Below are 23,663 nucleotides of genomic sequence, written 5' to 3' on the forward strand. Positions count from 1 at the left end.
TTTGTCTGCCTTTCCATGCCAGGAGAAGAGGTTCAGTGGTGCTGACTGCCTCCTCTTCCTCAGAGCACCCACATCCAGCAGAGGCCAGGGAGATGTGCCTTTAAGCAGCATTCCCTTCAGGTGGATTGTAGGGTAAATTTCTTTCTTGTTCATAAATTGGCCTGACCAGGCCAGCTTACTGCCACGTGCCCCAGGGCAGCCATGGATTGTGGTGGCAGCCACACTATGCAGGTCTCCCTTGGCACAGTTCCCCCAGCGTGGGGCAGATGATGGTGTCCTGCTCACAGTTAATTTCTTCAGCCCTTGCTATGGCTGAGTCTTCTCTTAGTCACACCGAGGTGTGTGGGGAAGTGGTCAGGTCACCCTGCAGCATTTCAGTTCACTCTCATGAATGCTTTTCTTCTTTCTGTTTTTCCTGTGGCCTAGTTGCCTTCTGTAAATACCCAAACCATTTCGATCAGAGAGCAGCACCCTCTTTTATGGTGAAAACTAGAACAATGTATTTATTTTCTGACATATTCTTGGATCATCTCTAGGGCTAATAGGAATTAGTCCTGGTTTTAACTTGAATTTCTTTTGTTTTACATGTATGTATGATTTTAATTATTTTGGTTTTGTATCTGTTACTTTGCAAAAATTTGCACCAAGCCCTCTGAATCATGCACTTGCCCCATTGTTTTGTTTTTATGGAGAATTAAAGCTGGTGGCTTTACTTTGTGAACTGAAGTAAACACAACCTGTTCTGTAAACCACACCGAGTGTATGGTCATGGCCACCACATTTACAGCCACGTGGGGTTGCACAAGCCTCTGCAAGTGCTCTTCTTTTCCAGGCTGGGTGAACCTGAAGGTGGCTGGAAAGCTGTGCCATGGTGTCAGTGTGAGGCTGGCCTGGAAGGGCCCTGGGAGCAGCTCTGAGGAGCAATGCTGAGCAGTGCTGAGGAAGCTTCCAGTCCTCTGGAAGCAAACACCCTGTCCCCATGCCAGAGCTGCAGCATGAGAAACACTTGCTTTTTGAATACAGGGTTCTGATTCGGGTTTGCACTGTGGTTGCTGACCATGTCACATGGCTGTGACAGGGCCACAGGGTGGGTCTTTTCTACCCTTGTGGTCACCAACCTGAGAAAACCTCCTGGAGGAGCTGTCAGAACGGGAAGAAGGAGTTTCTCTCACCACCTCCTGGAGTCTGCTGCCTTCTACCTCAGTAATGACCTAGACTGAGCCACTTCTCATCACACTGAATCTGTCTTCCCTTTTTACTCTGTCTCCATCTTAAGGTAAGTGATTTATTCTGTGTCCATGCAATTTTGTCATAAACTTATTGATGGGGCTATTCTTAGTACCACTGGCCTTTTTCCTGATATTCCCCATAGCCAAGCACATGTTTTTATTGCCAGGAAGCAGAGCTGCTTCTGGTCCTAGCCACGTGGACAGCAACTTGGTTTATGTTTTAATTTTTTATCAATCAGAGAACTTGCAGAATATCTTGCTGGCACTGATGGGAGCAGGGTGAACACTGCAGGGTTTGAGTTGCCTTTTATTTTTAGGTCCAGGTTCACCTGGAAGGCCTTTTGGCACTTGCCACTGAGTCAGCAGATGGAAAATATTTGGCTCTTAGAGGCAACCTGTGTCCTCCAGAGGAGAAACTGCAGGTCTAGTGAGAGACAAATTGTGGTATTTATGGTGTGCTTAGTTATGCAAACTTCTTAATTTTTCTGTAGTCTCAGAGTAGAAAACCTTCCTAACTGGATTCCCTGTTCCTTCCCAGCCTGGCTCCTTCCCCATGGCAGAGCAGGACTCCTGGGCCTGGCAGAGTGCAGCTCCCTCACCCTGAAGGAAGGTTGTGTGTTAGACAAAGCCACCAAATGGGTGTCTGAGCTCCTGAAAGAGGCCAGGCTGGCTGGCTTCCCTGGCTGCCCCTTCCCCGCTTGGGACAGGTCTGCGCAGAGCCAGCACCACTTGCCACTCAGGAAAGCAGGTGAGAAAGCAAGACCCACCCTGGCACAGATTCCCCACAGTGCCCAGGGAGTTTCCCAGGGGTACCTGAGCTGGAAATTCAGCCCACAGTCAACATTCTCTGTAGGAAAGTCACTGCAAATTTTCTTGTTAATTAAAAGTGTGAAGGGCAGGGTATTTGGTATTTCCCTGAGCAAAGAGGAGGTAATTAGTCATCCTGTTCATATTTCAAATATGGAAGGTGGACCTGGCAGGACAAAAATAGGTTAAATGGGATATTCTTGCTTGCCCACACGTTTGGAGAGGGCTTTCTCTTCCCCCTGCTATCCCAACAGCTCCAGGTAAGGGCACCAAGCATTCAGCTACATAAACAAAAGCTTTAAAACAGAAGTAGCAGCTTTTAAAGCAACTTTCCAGCAAAGGTACAGCTCATTCTCATCAATGTGGTGCTCAAAATGGCATGCTGTAAAATAAGTGCCACTTCCCACCTGAGAATTGGGTGCCTTTATTCATTACTTGCATCTGAAATTACCTGGAGTACCCTTGTTAGTTATTCCCACCTGGGAGAGCAAGTGCTGTATCATTGTTGTGCCAGTTTACATCTCTCCTATGTGTAAGTTCATCCTTCCAGGGGGCTAATCCTGCCCCAAGCCCTTCTTCAGGTCTTGTGAAAGCTGTCCTAAGTCCACAAGGAGTGGCAGCTCAGATGTTTGAGTAGTTTGGGTGCATTTCTCCAAGTGATGAAAAGAAGTGACAACTCCAGTGCAGAAGTAAGTGAGCTGAAAATTGTCATCATTTATCAACAGTTGCTTGCTGTGCATGGCCAGCACACTCTTGGGGCCACAAATATGGACTTGTGTATAGGAGACTCACCTGTATGGGAGAGAGCAGTAAAGAAGAGGTATATGCAGGTAAAGGAAATAGCTGGCTAAATTAATTTTCACCTGAATAATTGGTATAACAGAAGGTAGAGTCTTGATTGTAGTTTGATCACCAGACTTTGCAATGAGGAAAAGGAAAGCAAACTCCTTAAACAAAAAGATAATGGCTTGAAGGGTCCTACCTACCCTGAACTCCTGCCATAGCACAGAGCAGATTTTCAGTAGCTGTGAATTGCAAGGGTATTCAGGGAGTTGCTGTTTGAAGTGTCTCTCATTTGGCTTCAAAGCTAATTCCCACTTATGCCAAGAGCTAGTTGATAATTCTTGTGGCATAATTATTATGAACTGTGCAGTTAACAACCTCTGTTACATTGGAAAATAGATTGGAGTCAGAGAATCATTCTTTCTGACCTTGAAATTTATGAAGACAGCTGCATTGGCTCACAAACAGGACTTTTCTGTGGTTGTTGAGTTGTTTTTGTTTGTTGGGTTTTTTTAAAACTTTTTTAAAAACTTTTTTTTTTTTACATGAAAGAGTGAGTTCTGTTAGAATTGCTTGGGCTTCTCAAAGACAGACCAGTTACAAGACACTGAGTCCTCAAGTCAGTACTGCAATAGGACTACCTAGAAAGTGACAGAATTTATTTATATTAAATGTCAGTAAGAAACCACAGACTGTGCCACAAATCAGCTGCCCTGCAGGCCTCTGAAACTGATTTACACCCATCACTGGTAAGCCAGCCCTCTTTTTCACTGGGGATTTTTAATCCTCTTCACATGAAAGGCTTATTGACTAACATATCAATGGCTGTTAGAGTGGAAACTTGTTCACTCTTGTCCCCTGTGTATCTGTCTCATGGCTTCACTATGACAAGTGCTAAACCTGTCTTTCTTCAGGTACATCTCAGGCTGATGGATTGTGTATTTGCTGTGTGGTTGGATATAAGAGATGAGAGGGTGGGAGAAGCTGTTCTGCAGGAGAGAACTGACAGTATGTGTGAAAAGCACTTCTTAAGTGGTGTATGCACCACATCTACAAAAAACTCTCTTCTAATATTTTTTTTGTGGCAATGGGAGAAGAATTCTGATGTGCCTTTGGAACTTTGAATCTCAGAGATTCAGAACCACTGTCCAATAGAAGTTTGAGTGAATGCAGAGGATTTCTTGTGATTTTCCCCCATCTTGTTGCTTTTTTCAGAAGACAGCAGTGGATGGTGATTACGTGCTGGGCATGGCTGTGTTTGGTAGTGCAGATGGAGCTCCTCTGAGCTCTTCCATTCAGCCTGTCACTGACTGTCATCAGTCTCTTCTGGCTCTTAAATGTTCAGCACCTCTCTTCCCTGGAAGCCCTGCAGCAGGCTGGAGATGCTGCCTGCTGGACCCACAGTCCTGGGTAAATTCAGTGGCTCATCCTCAATAGCTCTGTGTTAAGGAACCTTTCCCATCCCACCATCCAGGAGCCGCTCTGGCAGTCACACTCCCACCCCCTGAGCTGTGGGAAACCCAGAGCTGAGCTGGTAAGGAACCCTTTTCTCTGACTCTGAGTGTGGGGTGGGCATCAAGCCAAGAGGGGCACCCATGGGATTACTGGAGCCACCCACTGTGAAGGGGCTTTGTTCCCAGCAGGGACAGTCTGGAGTGGTGGGAGTGACTGCCAGAGTGACTCCTGAGTGGTGAGACAGGAAAGTTTCCTTAACAACTTCAGGGAAAAGCAGTTGCCACCATCTAGCTATTCTCCTGTCTAAGAGTGTCCTGTAGTTGCTAAAAAAGTCCTGCTCTTTGAAATCAAAGTAAATGCTGCAGTAAATGAGACCTGAGAGCATTTGTCATGAGCCTCTTCTAGCTTATTGGAATGTATGAGCTGCTGTGAACAAGGCACCCATGCTTGTCAGGCAAACAAACAAGAAAGCTCATTTTCAAAAGCTTATTTCCTTGGCTTTATCCAATGCTTAATCTAATCCACTGTTTGTCTGCATCAACATAGCTGTCCTCCTTTGCCTGGGGTTTACAGTGTGGAGAGGAAATTGTTCAAGATCTGGACCTCTCTCATCCCTTTTCTTTTTTCCCTGATTAACTGTGGTGGTGAGCTGATTGACTCACAGAGCTGGTGATGCCTTCAGAGGGCAGCAGCAGCCTCTCTCCACTCCTCTGGCTTGGCAGTGCTTACAAAGACTCAGCTCTCTATGAAATAGTGAGGGTCTGTTGAGAAGCAGACACTGCTGTTTGTAGGGTTTGTGGAGAGACTAGTGGAGCAGGACTAGGCCTTTCAGGGAGTGACACTGCAGATGTGCTCTTCCTACATTGCTTGTTTGGGATTGTCCTTATTGGGGAAGCTTCCAATGGGCTTTTGAGAGTCCTAGAGGAAAGCAAATTCGTCCCTGTCTCTTACCCTCCAAGCCTGCCCTCCCTTCCCCAGGCTCTGCCTCTGTCCCTGCTGTGTGCACTAGGTGCTGTGGAGCCTCTGGCTCGGGTTGTACCTGGTGTTACTGCAGAAAATGTGGGTTTGGGAGGAGGAGGAGAGCAGAACTCATGAGCCAAGCCCTGAAAGTCTTTTTTGCAGTGAGGAGTCCAAAACTGAACATAGGATTAGAGATGCAGCTCAAAGGAACTATGAGTAAGTACAATTTCATGGGAGAAAGGCTTACCCACCCTTTTACCCTCTCTCATGCTGGTAAGGACATGTGATGGTGTTGGATGCACAGTTCTGGCTGAAAAACCTGAGGACAATTGGACTGGACTTGTGCAATTTTTGTTAGAATTTATTTTTCTTATCTTTGTATAGATACATTATGTATTATACATGATCTATTTATAGTATACATTTGTATATGTTTAATACAGTACATCAATATAATACTACATTTAATAATTTAAAACATGTCTCTTTATGTATATGTTTTTTATTTTTGTATTGAGTTTGTTATCTTTATAATTTTATTTATCTGAGACTATTACAACTGGACTGAGAATATACAGGAACCAGAAATAGGCAGAGGTTAAAGTATGGCTCCTTTGCATTCACACCTTGGTTTCCACTGCTGTTTGAAAGCAGCCAAGAAACCAAGAAATCCACTGTGGCTGTTCATTGCTGTCCTGGGTGTTTGGTGGCCTGACCTCCCTTTTCCCAACAGCACTGACTTACCTTTCAGGATAATTATATTCCAGGACAATTTTATTTCTACCTATATAAAGTCTAAATCCCTTCCATTCCCAGAAGATCCAAAAGCACACACTGAGATGAATTTAAAATATTCAGTCCCTGCATTTTATCTAGAAGAATGAGTACAGGCCCATGCCCATGTAAAGGATTTTTGCATGAAGAAACTCAAGCTCAGGGAGTTGTTTCTAGAAGGTGAATCACACTGGAGGCACTTGCTTAGGCAAGTCTAAACTCCACACTGTGAAGTTTATCACATCTGGGTGTGATACTGAAACTAGGAACACTTGTATGTGTCACTTTTCCCTGGCAGTACCTTCGCTCCTTAACACTGTTAGCAAAGGCCAAGGTCACACCTGGCTGAAACTATTTCTTTATTAAAGGCAGCAATAGAAACAAAATTAAATCTTGGAGAGAAGCAAGTCCATGAAGTCAGGAATACCAGAATGGAAATACAGGTGCTAACTCAAGCATACTATTGTAGGATTTAACTCCTGGACTTCACACCTTCACCTGACACCTGCTGTGCGAGCATGCAGAGAGAGGAGCAGCTGCTGCTGAAGGGGAAACCAGCAAGTTACTAATACTGGTCTGTAGCTCTGTAGCAGGAGTCAGGACTCTGCACATCAGGTGAGACAAGGAAAGGTTTGTGTTGTTGCCTTCCTCCCCCCCACCCCCCCTCCAGTGTGTCAATTATCAGCTGAGTTTCATGGAAATCAGGTTCTGTCTGAGAGGACTAAGAAACTGAAACCTCACATTTTTGGACAGTTTATCACAGGGCTAGAAAGATATCTGTCCTGCTTCTAATCAGCTAAGAGAATAGAGGGGGTTTTTTTCAAAATTGTCAGTACCAAACTGCTAAAACACTGCTCTGTTTATGCCTTGTTCCCTTCACTGCTGAGTGGGATAAGTCTCTGGACAAAAGCCATGGCCTCTGAATCCATTCTGCCCCAAGCCAACACCTGTCAAGTCTGGCCAAGTCAAGTCAAACCTGGTACCTCAGTGAGAAACTCTCAGCTGGAATCTCCAGGAGCAGGGGTAGACCAGAGCTTTTCCCCTGCTTCATCAGCAGGTGACTGGCTGCAATAACCACCCCCTGGTGTGGCAGAGCAGCCAGCTCCTGGAGGCAACAAAGGAGCAGTGTGAAATCACTGAGCTTGGGAACACTCGGGCTGCATGGCCTCAGAGCACAAACCAAAAGGAAAAGAAGGCTCATTAGTTCAGGCTGGGACTGTAGCTAATAAAGAAATTATTTTCCTATTGCACAATCTCCTCCTTGCACACAGTTTTCTATTCCATGGAAGAGGAAAACCCCCAGCCAAAATGCAGCTTTCAGAGCTGTGAAATGCAAGTGGTTGTGTCAGTGGAGCAAACGTTCAAAGAACATGATCACCAGAAGAGCAGCCAGGGAAGCAGGGCCCCAGCATTTGAGCAGAAAGATTATTTTCACTATGCTGTAGCTCAGTCTTTATTTGCTCTGCATTCAGCATGCACTAGCAAGGTAATTTTTTTTTTCAGGTTTTTTTTTTTTTTTTTTTTTTTTTTTTTTTTTTTTTTTGAAATAGAAAGAATTGCAGTCTTTTGGAAGTGTTGAGAAGTGGTGGCAACAAGTCCACTTGGGATAATACCTGGGTGAGGAGGGACTCAAGATATGACCACACTTCAGAATCTTTCTGCTTTTGTGCAGACAAGAGGAAATGAAAAAAAAGAGAGGACAGGAGAAACAAGGACAGCTCTGGCTGGGGGTTGGCTTTTCTAATGCTGTTGCAAACTGGAAAGGACTACAGAACTAGTGTGAGCTCTTCACCCATTCTGAGCCCTGACAAACTTAAAATAACTTAAGTACTTATCTGCCTGTGTGCTCAGAGACTTATATTTATCAAGATGGTTAGATTTAATTGTAAGAACTTAAAACCAGTAAAGGAAGAAGACCTGAAGGCCACAGCTCCTTACATTTGGTACTTCAAGGTCACTAAGACTGTCAGGTCCTGTGAAGGTGGTGATGGCACAAGGGTTGACTCAGTCCAGCTGGTCAAACTCTCCCTTGCAGATGGAGTGGACAAAGGCTCAGTGGTGGTAAATGATGAGGGTGAGACCAGTGCCAGGGGAATGTTTCCTTTGGTTAAGTTTTTGTGCTAGCATAAAAATTTCCTATTTCAGTGTTTTTGGTTTTTTTAATCCCAGATGAGTAATAGGCAGAATTCATCAGCCCTCTTACTCATTTCATCCAGACAGCCCTTAGATTCCCTCTGCACCATTTTTGGTCCAATAACCTCCCCTTGTATTGCTTTCTATCTGCTACATATGCCAATACCACACTTGACCTTTTTCAGGGCTAATTCAGGAAGTTTTGTTGACTTCTGTAAATGCTGTCTTGGAACAGATTCAATAAGTCATAGTTCCTAAATGAGTGACAGCACAGAAGAGCTGAAGTTTAGCACAAGGTAGTAAGGAATGGCACAGGGAGTTTCTCTTTCTTGCCAGAACAGCTGGAGTGTTGGGCTCCTGCTTTTTGGGGATGAGGAAGGGAGCAAAGCAACTGGTTTGGCACTAGTTAAAGATTTTAGCTAAAACACACTCTTCTTGTGAAGTTACTGCAATGAACTGGTATTTGTTCAGGAAAATATCCAGTCAGAGTATCCTGGTCCATATCTAGTTCAGCCATTCTTTTCAGAAATGTACAGGTACAAGTACATTTGTACTTACACAGGTGAGAACATGCTCCTGTATTGCTGCACTTCTGCTTCTGCACATGGACTTTCCATTCCTGAGGCAGCTGCAAATGCCAGCTTTTCCTGCTTAAAAAAAAGATTATTATTACTGCATCTCATCAAATGAAGATTTTAGTGCACCTAAAATATGGAACACTAAAAACAGATTAACACAACAGATAACCAATGTCTGAGCAAGCCTTCCTATCCATTACTGATGGAAGCTATTAGGACCAACCTGGATGAAAGACAAAGTCATAATTAACTTGACATTAACAGCACATTGCTGCAATACCAATAACGTTACTCAGAAGAATCTTAAGATTTTGAATATACCTTCCTGCAGATGCTATTAAAAACAGATCCAGACTGAGATAAATCAGAAATTGCAATAAAGACTGTCTGTACCTCTCTTACTGACAGAGGAATTCCCTCTAGTTTTTGATCTCAGTCTCTTGCACAGAGTTTCAGCTCATAGTTGCTTTTATGACAAATAAAACAAGCAAGCAGATATGGCCAGAGAGGTGAGAGTGTGCAGCTTTTTAGAGAGCTACATCTTAAATTACAGGATGATTATGAGAACACTTATTTTATTATCTATTACATGAGCTGTATCTTCTAGTAATGAATAAAACTATCAACACTCATTATAAATGCCAGAAGGTTTTTATAATGAAATATATTCTTTTCTTTCTTGATGCTATATGACACCACCCATCTCTAAAACCCACAAGACAGAGAAACTACCGGAGCAGTTCTGTACCAGTTAATATTTCTGAACAGCCCTCCATGTGAATAAAGATGCAACATGCAGTGCACAGTTTAATTAGTTTATTTTTTAAAATTCTGTCAGAAATAAAGGTGTGCATTAATTACAAAATATATTAAACTAGAAATCAATTCATCCAGGGGAACAGGAGTACTTTCATTTTGTTCAAATGCAAACCAATACAAACCTTTAACATTGACACAGAATAATCTTTTGTATCCCTCATCAATGTATCTGGTCTGCTGCCATCTCTAAACAACAACAGAAAGGTTGCCCTGATTTGATTTCATTAACAAGTTTAATCCCTTGATAGCAAACATGACCAGACACATCATAAGACTGCCTAAAAAACAACTCTATACATCTCACATTATCTGAGCTCCCACATATACATTACATACCAACATTTCTAACAAAATAATTTTCCCTGCCCTGCAGGGGAAGACATTCAGAGGCAAAGAGATAACACGTTCATAATATATTATAATTGGAAAATTTGTGCCATAGCAGCTTTGCAAATACACGTAGTAAGAGTTGGTGACTTAAACCATGTTAAAGACAACAGAAATTTGGAAGATAAAAGAAGCTAAGCCACTTTTTTAAACCACCTTGAGATCTAGTCATGCTGCAAAGCATTCATTTACAGAATGAAACCCCACTGCTGAACAAGTTACACAGGACATGGGTTCATCAAGTATTTCTTTGATTGAGAGACAACTCAATGCTGCAGACCTTTCTCCTTCCATTTAAATAGTTCTAGCAATTATACCTCAGTCCACCACAGAAAAACAAATTCTCAAAAGAAGATTTGAAGAAAGGGGAAAGAGGAGAATGGAACAAGTATATGAATAAATATTTCATAAACATTTATAATATTTTTATGACAGTAAGATTTAACTGATACTTAGAAAATTATCTCTGACAGTCTCCCGTGTAATACTCTGATATTACAGTAATTTGTCATCACTCAGAGTTCTAGTTGGTAGTATAAAAATATAAAACCAATAGAATAGCAGCAGTCAATAAAGAATCCATATTACTGTGGCCAGTACAGAATTATACATGCAGTAGCCTTCTATTCCCTATTGGCTTATGCTATTGTACAACTTTAACCTGAATCATTTAAATCCTGCCACCACAGGGAGTTTCCTCCTCAGAGGCAGAAGTACATCAGATCTAGCAGATAAGGCTCGAAGCAAAAATTCATTCAAACTCAAATCTTCAAAAGCAAAGAAAGTGTTAATGCATTTAGTGGGCCTTGGGTATAAATGATTTGAACAGAGAATAAGGACATTTTTCTTATTTCTAGGGTAGAGGAAGGACCTGGAGTAGGAAGAAGCTCTCAAAGTACGAGTGTTTGTTCTGCCTCCCCCTCCCTTCCCTCCTGCCCCCCCAAAAACAAGAAGAGAAACAAAAGAGAATGGCAGCTTTAGAGCATCTTGAAAAAACACGGATAGGTAGCACAGCCTGAAAATGGAGAACCTGTGTACAGTGCCTTCTGTGCAGAGTGGCTCTGTGCACTGCCATGGACATTGACAGCTCTTGGTTAAGAATGGCTTTACTGGGAGTGCTCCAACTGAAGACACTCCAGAACAATTCAGCTGATAGGATGAGGCTGTTCATTATAAAATCTACTTTGGTTTTAAACCTGAGATCTTTCTCTGTTTTGAGTAACATATGCTTACCTGTCCCCTAATGACAGAGAATTAACTAAGTCACCAACAACTAACTGCAATTACCATTAGCCAGGAAATTCATGTTTCAGTAGTGACAATACTCCATTGAACACAATCCCTCTTCCATCTAATACGTTCTACTAGCAGAAGAAATTTTACTCATCTGGATTTGATGAACAAAGTGGTAGGTTGGGTCCTGGAACTTTTACCTCTCATGCAGGCAGGCAGAGTATCCTCCCAAACCACTGAAGTATAGTAGTCTCTCTTTAGTCTTTTATATTAAGCAATGCACCCTTTCCCCACTGGTATTGCTTTGATGATGCCAAATAGTTGGAACACTCTTAAGTATCTCTTAAGCTGCAGTGTCTCCAGCCTTTAGGTTGTTCCACTAACTTGGATAAATAATACACATAAGCTCATGCATCTTTAGTTCTTTCTTCAGTATCTGGATATGTACTTAGGTTATGGGGTAAACAAAACTTTTTTCTTCCCTCCTTTTAAAGACAAGATTCAGGACTTTATCAGCACCATGAAAGTTAAAATTTTTAGCACCAGTGAACTTGAATTACTCAGCTTTGACTGGTCAAAACTAACATTTACATGGCATATAATCAGCACAGAAAACAATAATACACACAGCATTAGGAACCTCTTTGACAGTGAATCTAGTGTTTGATAAATAAGTAACTATGAAAGCCAGATTTTCTTCCTAAAAGCAAAGAGGATTATAATTTTTCCTCACACTGCTGAATTAACAGGCTTTCCTTACCATCCAATTGCTGAGTTGGCCCAGCTCCTATTGTCTAAAGGGACAGGAGATACCCACAGCAGTTGGATGCTGATATGGCCAGCTGCCCACAGAGAATTCACAGGGGATGACTTGGGTACATCACCCACAACACCAAGAGATCACTTAAACAGATGCAGGTCACAAGTTCAGCTTTGGTACAAATTCAGGTTTTGACAGTGAAACAAATTCTGCATCACCCTCTCTGTTCAGTACATCCCTTTGCTCATGTGTGCACTCACAACCTGAAACACGTCCAGCACTAGGAGATCCCACCAGCACAAAGGGATTTCATTCAAATGCTAAACTTTCATATCTCTTGATGATTGTGGTTGACATTCTGGGTCTAGAGCAAACACTTCTAGAAAGATTTATCAAAATAAAGAGAATTAGGGAGGCACCTTCAGACCACATTACAAATATTTCTTCAGTGAACTCAGCTCAGAGTCATTTAGCCTTCTCCACAACACTACTTCATATCTTTTGGAAATATCAACATCAACTCTGCATCAACATGCAACTTCCTGAAGGAGGAAAGGGTCAAAGCATCCCTGAACCCTTGGTGACATGAACAAAGTCTTAACCCTACCTTCAAACTTCAGGAGACACATAGCCAATTCAAAATTCTAGATAAGTCAATATAAAAACTTGCTCAACTTTCCCAAACAAAACAAAACAAAACGAAAAAATCCCTCATCTTTAATAATTTTGTTCCTTCCTTGCAACAGCATCTATTCCAAGGCACTGAGGTGAAAAGACTTACAGGTCTATTCGATATGACTAAAGTTTTACCAAGCTGAGATGCACAGGTTCTGCAATAGGATTTTCCTGTAGGCAGTTAAGTTTTGATTAACACTTCATTTATTTAGCTTGCTACAGAAGTAGCTTATTATTTTAAGAGAGAACCGTACCAAATATTTAAACGTATGAGCCCATATAGAGAAAAATACACCAGCAACAACAAAGTTCCACTGGCAACTATGATCTTGTACAAACCCAGCCTTTGTGGACAGTGAAGCTCTTTAGTGATCCATGTGGACAAACACGAGCAAGGCTCCGTTGCCGTGGTTAAGCCTTGCAGGCTACATGGCCCCGTCAGTGGTGCGGGCCTGGAAGCCTTCCCTGCGGACACTGCTCAAGTCCAGGCGCGTGAGCACCTCGCAGCGCACCAGCACCGTGTCGTCCTTGATGAAGCTTCTCTGCTTCAAGGTCTCCAGGTGCATGAAAGTCACATAACCAAAACCTTTCGGATTGCGGTGGATTGTCGGTCTCTGGAAGGCCAGTAGCTCTGGCTTGGTTTCCATCACCTCTTCGTGGTTCTGCCTTTCTGGGCCTTCTGATTGATCCAAAATAGAAAGTCGGATGGTGCCTTGGAAAGGCCAGGGCAGGTGGCTGTCATATTCTCCTTGCATAGTGTGCACAAACAGAGAGATATAATTAGCACAGCGCTGAGCAGTCGGTAACTGGATATGCAGGCGCAAGCACAGCTTGTAGCCAGGCTTCCCTGTATAGAAGCCAGGACTGTGCAGCACTACAGGTCTCTCTTCTTCCTGAGCTTTCTGATGTTCACTGAAGTTCTCAATCTTCCAGATATAAATACCATTACATTGTTGTGCCTCCATTTCGGTAATCTTTCCCTCCAAATTTCGTATAGTGCGTTTGAGTTCCGCCACGTGAGTGTTCTGAGTCTCCATTTTAGCAATGAGTTCCCTGATTTGGTGATCTTGTCTCACCAGACGACCTTCCAACTGCTGAATAGTTTCCTTGAAGTTTTCAACTTCTGGATTGCAGTTGTATGCAGCATGTGACATGTGTGAGAAGAGGGGCTCAAAGGGTAGGCCATTGATGAAGGGCACGGGATTTGCAGCAGTAACACTGATATTCTGAAAGCTCTGAGCCATCATCCTCATGTGAACCTGAGTGAACTCCTGCATATGCCGTGCCAGTTCATTCCTTTGCATCTAGGATTTAAGAGATGCAGCATTAGGAACACATCAAACATCTACAATCACATTATTAGGAAAAATGGAAAAAGAAGTTCAAATACCAGTGGGCAAATCACAGAATCATTTAGGTTGGAAAAGACCTTTAAGGTCTTTGTGTCTTTGGCTTGATGCTGATACAGCTGGGGTTCAAAAAACCATAGATATGAGGTGGTTTCAGCATAAAATTGTAAACCTGGGAAGTTAAGATAGAACTGACATAAATGACTGCAATATAAATCACATATGTGCATTTTTGGTTTTGTTGGCATGGGACTTTGGGATGTCACAAACATATTCTTTTAGAATAATTATCATTAGTAATAGCATATTGTATAGTTGCATAATTCTAGGTAATGCTTAATAAGGGAATCTTTGATTGTATTTTTTGCAGAAGCTGCAGCATCTCCAGGAAAACAACAAAATTTAAATTCTCTGGAAAAGACTGAGAACAACTTCTTATTAAAAGCCAACATCCACACTTCAAATGGAGGCAATTTTGAGTAAAAACATGAAGCCTTTCAGTATTACATACAGTGAAAAATAGGAACAGTATATATCAAACTGTGCACCTGAAAGTAAAAGCAAGATATGAAGAAATATGGAATATTTTATACTGAAAATATTCTTATCAAATATTCCAAAGGCAAGCGCTGTGTATTCAGGGTCACCTTCTTGTTAGTGAGCATTCATGACAAAAAAATTCAGGTTTTGTGAAAATGATAATAACCCTATGAATCCATCATTAATTATGGTGTACACTTTCAGTAACACTGTTCAACTCCAAACAAACACATGCTGAAATACTGTTAGCCACAAATATACTTAGAATTTTTCTGTGTTCTAAATTTGCTAAAATGTTCCATGGTACCAAATGGTGTATTAAAACTGCTGTGGAAATGAAGGGAAAGACCAAATTTTACCAAGAGGTATTAAAAACTAGAAATAAAAGTATTTAGAGTAATAATTTTAGAATTTAATAAAATTGATTTTCTTTATGGAACTCCAGGAGTCATAAGCGTATTTAGCCATATCTTTGAAAGAAATGCTAGAAGCTACTTTTTGACATGAAAGCTGAGAAAACATGAAATAATAAAAGCAAGGTCATCAAGCAAATTGTTCACAGAGCTTTTTAAATTTGAAAAAGCAATTTTGAAATGCAATGTATCAACGTGCACTGCTTTAGAATTAAGATACCTCTGAACAAAAAACCCAAAACCACAAATCACTGAGGATTTTGGGTTGGTGAATGAGACTAGACTAGGAAAACACATTACAAAAGTGACAGACAAAATCATGCAGAAAGTCTGCAATTCAGAAGGTAGTGATAAAAGTCTTACCTTTTCAGGACACCCAAAGGCACTGTAAAAACATGGCACTGGGGCAGTAGGACAATCATTGTTATAATGGTTAGGCATCTAAAACAAATGAGATTTGATATTACTTCTCCATCAAGAGTATTTTCTTATCCAGAAAGGATACAGCTGGATGGATTTTAAACAGAAAAGTTCAAAATGTACCCGAAGTCAGATCAGTTTATACCTACGTAAGTTCTTAAGGGAATATGGAAGTTTTGAACAGAAATGTTAGCTGATGATAGAAATTATACATTCCACTTGTATGTACTGTAACAATTCATTGACTTTGTTCCTATATTAGGCCTCAGAAAGCATTCAGGTTTCCTTGCTAGACCAAACACTTTTTGTTTCTAGCCTGTCCTCCAGCCAGGTCACATTCAATTCCTTCCCTTCTGAAGGACTACTTTCACAATGCTTATTGTGTCACTCTTTATTATCATCCTCAAAAAGTTCAAGTTTCTTCCATTTTTTTTGTGGTCCATTTTTTCCAGATCTAGATCAGTCATCTCACTGCTCTGGAGCCTGCCTATCCACCCTCTCTCAAAAGGACAACAACTTCAGCTGATGCCTTATGAGCCCTAAACAGAGCAAAGGATAATTCAGTGTTTCACAGGCAGAATCCCTGTTTATATAACCCTGGGTGTTTGCCTTGTTTAAATGTCACGATGAAGCACAAGGCTAATAAAGACCAGCTATTATTACAAATGTTTAACATTCTTTGTTCCCCACTTCTGCAATTCATTATTCTACCTAACAACAGACTTTTTCCTTTGTCATTACTAAGCTCAATCCTGTTTCTCAGAGCATTTTGCAATTTTACAAGATCATTATTTTAACCCAGGCCATCAACATAATTGCCATCCGAAATTAAACAAATCAATATTTATCATTTTTCTGCCAATGAAGTTGTTATTGAACAGAAGAAATAATAATGGTTATTACAGCAGTAATGGACAAATAGTAATGGACAAGCAGCATCTCAGTTTGGTAGTGAATTTACTTATAGCTACTTTCCAATAGTGGCTTTCCAAGTACAAAAACTCCCTCTCTCTGCCCAAATCAAAGCCTTTTCTTGTAATGTCAGCTATAACCACTGGCAGCTGATGGTATTTTTTCAACTCCATCCAAGATTAAAGATGTGCAGCATGCCCCCTGTCAAAAAGCAGTACAGCTGAACAATGTGATGTGCAGCCAAAATCCTACAGAGGTTTGCCAGACTGAAACTGCAAGCTGGAGCAGCATTTAAGGGACTATCACACCTGCACTGGACATTTTCAAAGAGGCAGATAGTGATTTAGCAGCTAGTAGACAAACTGTATCTCCACGTTTAATTTCAGATTAAGGAAGCAATGTAAAAACAAAGCATCTGAGTTGGAACAAACAGAGAAAAAGGAGTTTCTTACCTGCTCCCTGATGAGCACTGTGTTGCAATATTCACAATATATATTGGCAAGTGGACAGGTTTGGTCATGAAGCTTAAGTGATCAAACAGAAAAAAGAAAGGGGAGAAAACATCAGTAAAGTTGCCCAATTTAAGTGAGGGCTAATCACCCTTGATCAGACATTAGATTTTTTATCTATATACCTAATTTTGCATTTAGCTATATGCAACTGTGAAACAAAGAGAATCCCTTTACCCTAAACAGTATGTTTTACATTACTGCTTTATCCTGGACTTATACAAGAGATTCATGAAGTTGCAGATATTTTATTTCCTAAAGCTCTTATGCTTCAAAGAAATCTGATTTTAACCATAAGTTTCTAAAATTCATGTTCAATTGTACTGAAACTATATGAAAGCACTTGTTTGTTTTTTAATTGTATTGCTGGACTATATGAGGTACATTTGATTGACAATTCACAATATTAATATCCAAGAACATCAATAGTCCTTGAGATAAAACACATCCATATAGAAATAAATAAATGGTAACAGCAAAAGGAAAGTATTATCCTCAGTATCACCCAAGTGAAAAATGCATAGCCAGAAGAATTATTCAGAAATTATCTTGGTCTTGTACGGTAGCAGATATCCATAAAATAGTTATCTCCTGGTACATCCTCTCTCCCAGGCATAAAAACTGCACATGTAAATACTGCTTTTTGTGTTCCATGGGCAGGAGATACAGCCTGTCTGATGTAAGGTCAGAAATCAGTGGTTCTTACACAAGTCCACAGGTCTCCTCACACCACATGGCTCCACATAAGTTTGTACTTAAGGACAATCTCTCCCCAGCTTTTGCCTGTTCTAGGCTCATGTCCCGAGTTTGCAGCTTCTCAGCTGTGCAGCAGCACAAAGAGCTCTTCTAGACCAAAACCCTTCAGTTGTTTTTTTTTTTTTGTTTTTTTTTTTTGTTTTGTTTTTTTAAACTGCTGTTCCCTTTCCAAGCAAACCCATGTGAATGCAGGCTGACAAACTGAGACTCCTGCTAAATACCTCTTTATCTTCATAGGCCATGGACGTGGCACAGTTTGGGCAACACACTTGACGCCTCGGACACTCTTGGGTCATGTGCTCCTTCAGTCGGTTCTTCGGGAAGGTTCCTTGGCACTGCAGGCATTCCACAGTGGAAAAATCACACTGCAGCTGGTGCTCCTGCAGCAGGGCAGAAGAGGGATCTGATACTTCAAATCAGAACAATCATCCATTTTCAAGAGAAAGCACAGTGCAAGACAAATGAATCACAATCTTCCCTTCATGCAAGGAAATCCTTATACATTTAGGCTGACTCTACCAACAGCCTGTTACTGTCCCACTACTAAAGTCAAGGCTTCATGCATTCAGATCTTTAAGAAGATAGTAAAAATTTAGTTTTATATTTATCCTTTTAATGGCATATATTATTTTCCAAAATAGTTATTTCAAGTATTGTATGTAGCTACTTTGAGAGACTATTAAATAGCCTCTCAAAGTAGCTACCTATATTAGTTGAATATAATAAACTTGTGTGAAGCATGGACATAGTTGATCAAAAGACAAACATGAATGATCCTCAGCAGAAGGCTGCATTAGTACAATTGTCATGCACTGTGATGTTCACTTGAGAATCACCTAACTACAATTAAATACTCATTAAAAAACAATACGTGTAGTTATAATCTTGAAAGAAAAATGCATGGAATCTGCATAAATGAGTACCAGATATCTATTTAAGTAACTTCAAATTTTTACTTGTCCATGAAAGCAAGGTTCCATATTTTCAAAATGACTTCTCACCTCTAAGTGCCTGAGCTCCATCTTCATGCTGCAGCCCTTGTTGGGACATTTGACTGTTAATGAAAGGATTTCCCGTTTGGCGAAGTTGTCAGGAAAGAGTTGATTTTCAAGCAGAATTTCATTGTCCACAGGACATTTGTGACCTGCATCTCTACAATGCAGAAGAGCAAGGAAAGATATTCCAATATTACCAACAGATTTCCAAGCACTTAATTTAAAAGATACCAGCAAGACATTAATGGCCAAATAATAACACAGCAAGAACTTTAAAAACAATGGTATTTATGTGGCAATGACCAGAAAATATGATATGAATTTCAGAAAAATTGGAAACACAGTTTCACTGGAGGTGGCATGACTGGGGTTGTAGCACTTTTCAAACTCAAACACATTTTATTTACACAAATGGCATGTTAAGTACTCTCGAAACAAACTTGAGGAATATGTAAAGACACTAAGAACTTACAGTCCTGTTTCTGCAAGTACTTCACATAGCTCAAATATCAAAGAATATTTCACATACTACTTCAAAACAATTACTGAAACTTTCTTAGACCTCCTCTCATTTGTTTCTCATTTTATAAACAGCCAAGGTGATCACAGCTAAGAAAAAAAGCAAAATGGTCTTTTTTTCCAGACTGACTTCATCTGTTTGGCATTACATTACACACGGCTCAGTTTGTTGGTTTTGTTTTACAACCATTTGATCAGTTGGCCATCCGTCAATTTCATTATACAGGAAACAGGGTGAACACCTCCAGACACAAAAATTATTAGTAACTATGAAAATTACGCTGGACTTGGAATTGAGTGTTGCATCTGAAGCCATTTTAACAGCAAACAGACTGGAAATCAGTGCTAACTGGTGAAGGTTTGGAATCTGACAGAACATGGATGCCTGCAACCTGCACAAGGTAACTAACAGCCTGTTCCAGTTCATCAGGTTCTGCCCACCTGCATGTACATAGAAAAATCATTAGAAATAGAGTAAAAAAGGGAATCATCTCCATCAAACTTTCCAGTATCACCTCATTCTGAAAAAGGGGATCCCCTCCTTCAAACTTTCCAGTATCAGCTCATTCTGAAAGCAGTAGGCTAACATATTGATTCACAATTAAGTAATGCAGTTAAAGAGGCATGAGGGATCAAAGCTCCTGAGTGCTAATGGAAACACCAATAAAATGGAAAAATACATGGGGTGGAAAAATGTCAGAGAGCACTTGTGGTGCAAGGATCAAAGGCCAGATCATTGTCACTGCCTGCAAGCACAAGGGGAAGTAGAACCTAGTGGGCTATGGAGACCAGGAAGGAATTTATGTTCTTTGCTGGAAAAGGAAATAATTGCTCAGCAACTACATCAGCAACACTGCTAGGGGAAGTGGAGGTAAAGTTGCCACTTCAAAAAGAGGTAATGAACTTCCTTTCACAATTTTGCTTGCAGAGCAAGCTCACCACATGCCTGAGAAACATACTCCTAAACAAGCAGAAGAAAGAAAACAGCTAGCTTGCCTTGTTTCAGAGCTCCCTGAGCTATGACCAGTGTGATCTTTGTCACACGCTAGAAATGTTCCCTCACTTCACAACAGGAAATCAGTTTTCACAGGTATAGCTTGGTTACAAACACCCTGTTTAGTGGAGTATGAATACAGCTCAATAGGCCTGCTGATAAGACAGCAGCTTTATTTCTACAAAGAAAAGTTAATCATAAATAAGAGCAGCCAACAACAGATTAAAATGGAATAATGATTACCAAATCCCCAGTTTAAATAACGAGCAGATAAAGGGAAAAATACGAATGAAATGCAATTTTCCAAAATAGGAAAGTGTAGTAAGGAAAAAGCAGTAACTCATTTTAGGATATTAAACAGGCTTCAAATACTATTTACAAGGCTCAGATTTGTGTTTAAAACACTGCTAAGATCCATCTACAAAGATGTTGCTATATATTTCCTGTGACAGGATTGAGTTTATGCACCTCAGTTCTAGCTTACATTACAGTGAAGGCTTTCCTATGCTGGAATTATTTATCACAGTGCACTCTGCCACTCACAACAGTACCTGTGAAACAACAGCCATCTGCTACAAAGTACAATGAATATTCCTGTAAATTCCCTTGAGATTAAAATACAGGTATCAAGAGTAAAGCCAGAATAATTTTGAAACAAAAGCCTGCTCTGTGATTTCAACAAGTGAGTGGTTTAGCTGAGAAGCTGAGACAGTTGGCAGAGACTTTAACTGCAGCCATGCCAGCTGCTGGATGAACTGCCAGCACCCAAAGATGTCCCTGCTGCCCCTTGCTACCTCACAACTCTGCTTTTCCAATAAACAAAGGTTCTGATATTTGGCAAGCTCTACTACACACCCTAAGTCAGCTTTGCCCTAAGATACAGGAGAAGACTGGAGTGAAATTGAATTAGCTACTGCACCTGCAGTTAGTTCTTCTAAAATTTCCAGCAATATATTTTGTTGACAAGTAACATTCGTAAACACATTTGTAGTTACTTAGGTAGATAACCTTCTCCTCTTCCATGAATTATAGTACTTCAAAGCACTTCAGACAGCTTTATTTAAAAAGTTGCCAAGATTACCAAGATTTTCTGGGAGGCAAACATTTACTGTGATCAAATCTCATCTAATCATGTCCTTCACACTGTAAGATCGAAGAGTCCAGTCTTTAAAAGGTTTTCCAATTATTTTTTTCTAGTTGCAGCCACAACTTCTTCAACACAAACAACTACAATTGTTTGTGTAAGTCACAAGAAGCAATTACTCAAAAATGCTTGTCCATCCTTCATCATTTAAAATCCGTAACCTCTGTGTTCACTTGAGTTAAGACAGTGGGGAAATGAAGAATAAAGAGAAGCAATTTTTCCTGTCAAATGAAGGCTGTGACAATCACTCAGTGAAAAAAAAAGCAGTACTTAGAGAATGTAAAATATCTCTTTCTGTTTTCATTTTAGTTGTGTGGAAGCTTCTCAATACCTCAATCAATATGGTACTGTAGACAGTACAAACTGCAAATCAATACCACACTGCAGACACTACATAATCCAAATCAATAGCTTGATCTATGGATACCAATTAAGCATGCAGTTCAGCCCTTCAGGGATTCAGAGAGGTCTGGCACTTCAAGCAGTCCTCCCTGCTTTCAGAAACAGTCACTCAAATTGTCCTCCAAAGACAGAGTTCAGTGGGGAATGAGGGAAAACTTTTACTAGCAATGAAACATCTGAAATATTACACTGGTGGTCTACAGTCTCAAGAGCAAAAAATGCACTCTGCCACTCACAACAGTACCTGTGAAACAACAGCCTTGTTTAGTAGTCACTGAAACAGTCATCACTATTCATAGAAATTAAGTAAAATACAGAAAAGGTATAAAAGAAGCAGAAACTTCTGGTCATGGTCCTTTCCATGGAGAAATTCTTCCAGAGAATTTATGTAGCAGAAACTACAGAGAAGCCACAAAACTGTATTCAGAGAACATAACTCCTGGCATACTATTCATTTAGTGAGCTACAAATGATGGATAGGGAATAAAAATAAATGGAATACAACTATGGACAAATGGTATTAAAGATCAATCAAGAAAGCACTGTCCATTTTGCATGCTATAAGATAAATGCCAGGGAAAAACAGTAACACTGGAGACAGTTTAATGATCTTTACAAAAAGTGTGCAAAGTAAGGTTGAAATGAGCCAGTTCTACATATGGGTCACACAGAATATATAAATTCCTACCAAAGTGACATTTGAGCTATCTGAGCAATTGCTGAGAAAAAACTTTGGCTTATGCTGAAAAGGAAAAATCCTACAGCATAATATCTATCAATGTAATCCAATACTCACTCACATGTGTGGGACACTGATGACTTCACTCCAGGTTTAAGGCAAGTGCTCTCTAGAAGGTACTCTCTGCCCTTTCTTGCCTTTTCAATCATCTGTTTTTATAAGCCTAGTCTGCTCTTCCTTTGTTTCATATTCCCGGTCCCTCATATGCCACCTGGATTCCTCTCTCAGTGCTTTGTTCACAACTATTCCCTCATCACATTCTCTCTTCCAGCTCAAGAGGGAAGCAGCTAATTTCAAGAGAAGAACTAAAAGCATGAATTGCCTTATCTGCACAAAGAAATCAGGTTATCTGTAGTTTCCTGCAGTTATCAAGGGAAACAATCATAGGCAAAAGACAGGTAATTTTATAATCCTGAGCTGGAGATGGAATTTATTTGGGGGACTTGTCTACCTTTCATTTTTTAATTATTATTTGAAGTTTAATCAATTTTTTAGATTCATAACCTGGGCAAATTTGTGAAAACGGCATACCATCTAAAGCTCATAAAACTTCCAAACTTGGGACATTCTGGCCATATATAGCACTTTTAATGAATAATAAATTTCCAGAGTTCTATTAGCACTCACTGGTAATGCATCTTGGGCAGCTCTATTCGGTTTAGATTGACCTTAAACTGCTCTGCTACATTAATTTCTTCTTAAAAACAGCTTCCACAAGTTTTCCTTTACCTGATGGATTTGACAATGCACGCTTTGCAGAAACGGTGGCCACACGGCGTCTGCACCGCTTCCCGCAGAGCCATCAAGCAGATGGGGCACTCGTATTTGCTTTCCAGGGGCGGGTCGAACTCCACGTCGTAGCCCTGCGTCTCGTCGGAGAAGGAGGCGGGCGCGCTGCCGGCGCTGCTGCCGGCGCTGCAGCTCTCCTCCTTGGCGGCGGCGCTGCAGGCGCTGGCCATGGCGGCGCAGCAGCCGCTCTCCGCCTCACGGGCCCCGCAGCTGCCCTCGCTGTGCAGCAAGCTCATGGCACGGCGCGCACCTGCAGCGGGACACAAGGATGCGTCGGTTTCGAGTATTTCAAACCCTGCCTCCCTGGCGACAGCGACATTTATTTCCAACCAGAAATACTGGAACACATTGGGTTCTATTCAAAATCACTGCCTTTGTTTTGTCGCTATTATCTTTTTTTGCCTGTCCTCTGATATGTGGGGAAGGACACTGCATCCTGTCAGGGTAGTTCAAACACCTCCCCCCTCCTCCCCCCCCCATGCCTTTCTGTAATCTCTTTCATACGACTATCTGATTTCTGTAAAAAGAGGAATCATCCCTCTTTGTCCTTGCGATGTCTACTGAAGATGTTTCTTTATCCTTTCCATAC

At 40.9% G+C, this 23,663-nt stretch overlaps 1 protein-coding gene across 1 annotated transcript; it reads right to left on the bottom strand.

The window, feature by feature from the left end:
* Positions 1 to 12,605: 12,605 nt before the first annotated feature.
* TRAF6 (TNF receptor associated factor 6) lies at positions 12,606 to 23,310 on the bottom strand. Its single transcript, XM_054275419.1, has 6 exons — positions 23,015 to 23,310; positions 18,494 to 18,644; positions 17,714 to 17,872; positions 16,680 to 16,751; positions 15,259 to 15,336; positions 12,606 to 13,897 (listed from the first exon to the last, which is right to left on the bottom strand). The coding sequence occupies exons 1-6, from the start codon at positions 23,308 to 23,310 to the stop codon at positions 13,019 to 13,021; spliced, it is 1,635 nt and encodes a 544-aa protein (XP_054131394.1). The 3' UTR covers positions 12,606 to 13,018.
* Positions 23,311 to 23,663: the final 353 nt, after the last annotated feature.

Source organism: Melozone crissalis, unplaced genomic scaffold (genome assembly GCF_028551555.1).
Source record: "Melozone crissalis strain CALT ecotype California unplaced genomic scaffold, PUWL_Pcris_2 ptg000018l_1, whole genome shotgun sequence".
Classification (NCBI taxonomy): Eukaryota; Metazoa; Chordata; class Aves; order Passeriformes; family Passerellidae; genus Melozone; species Melozone crissalis.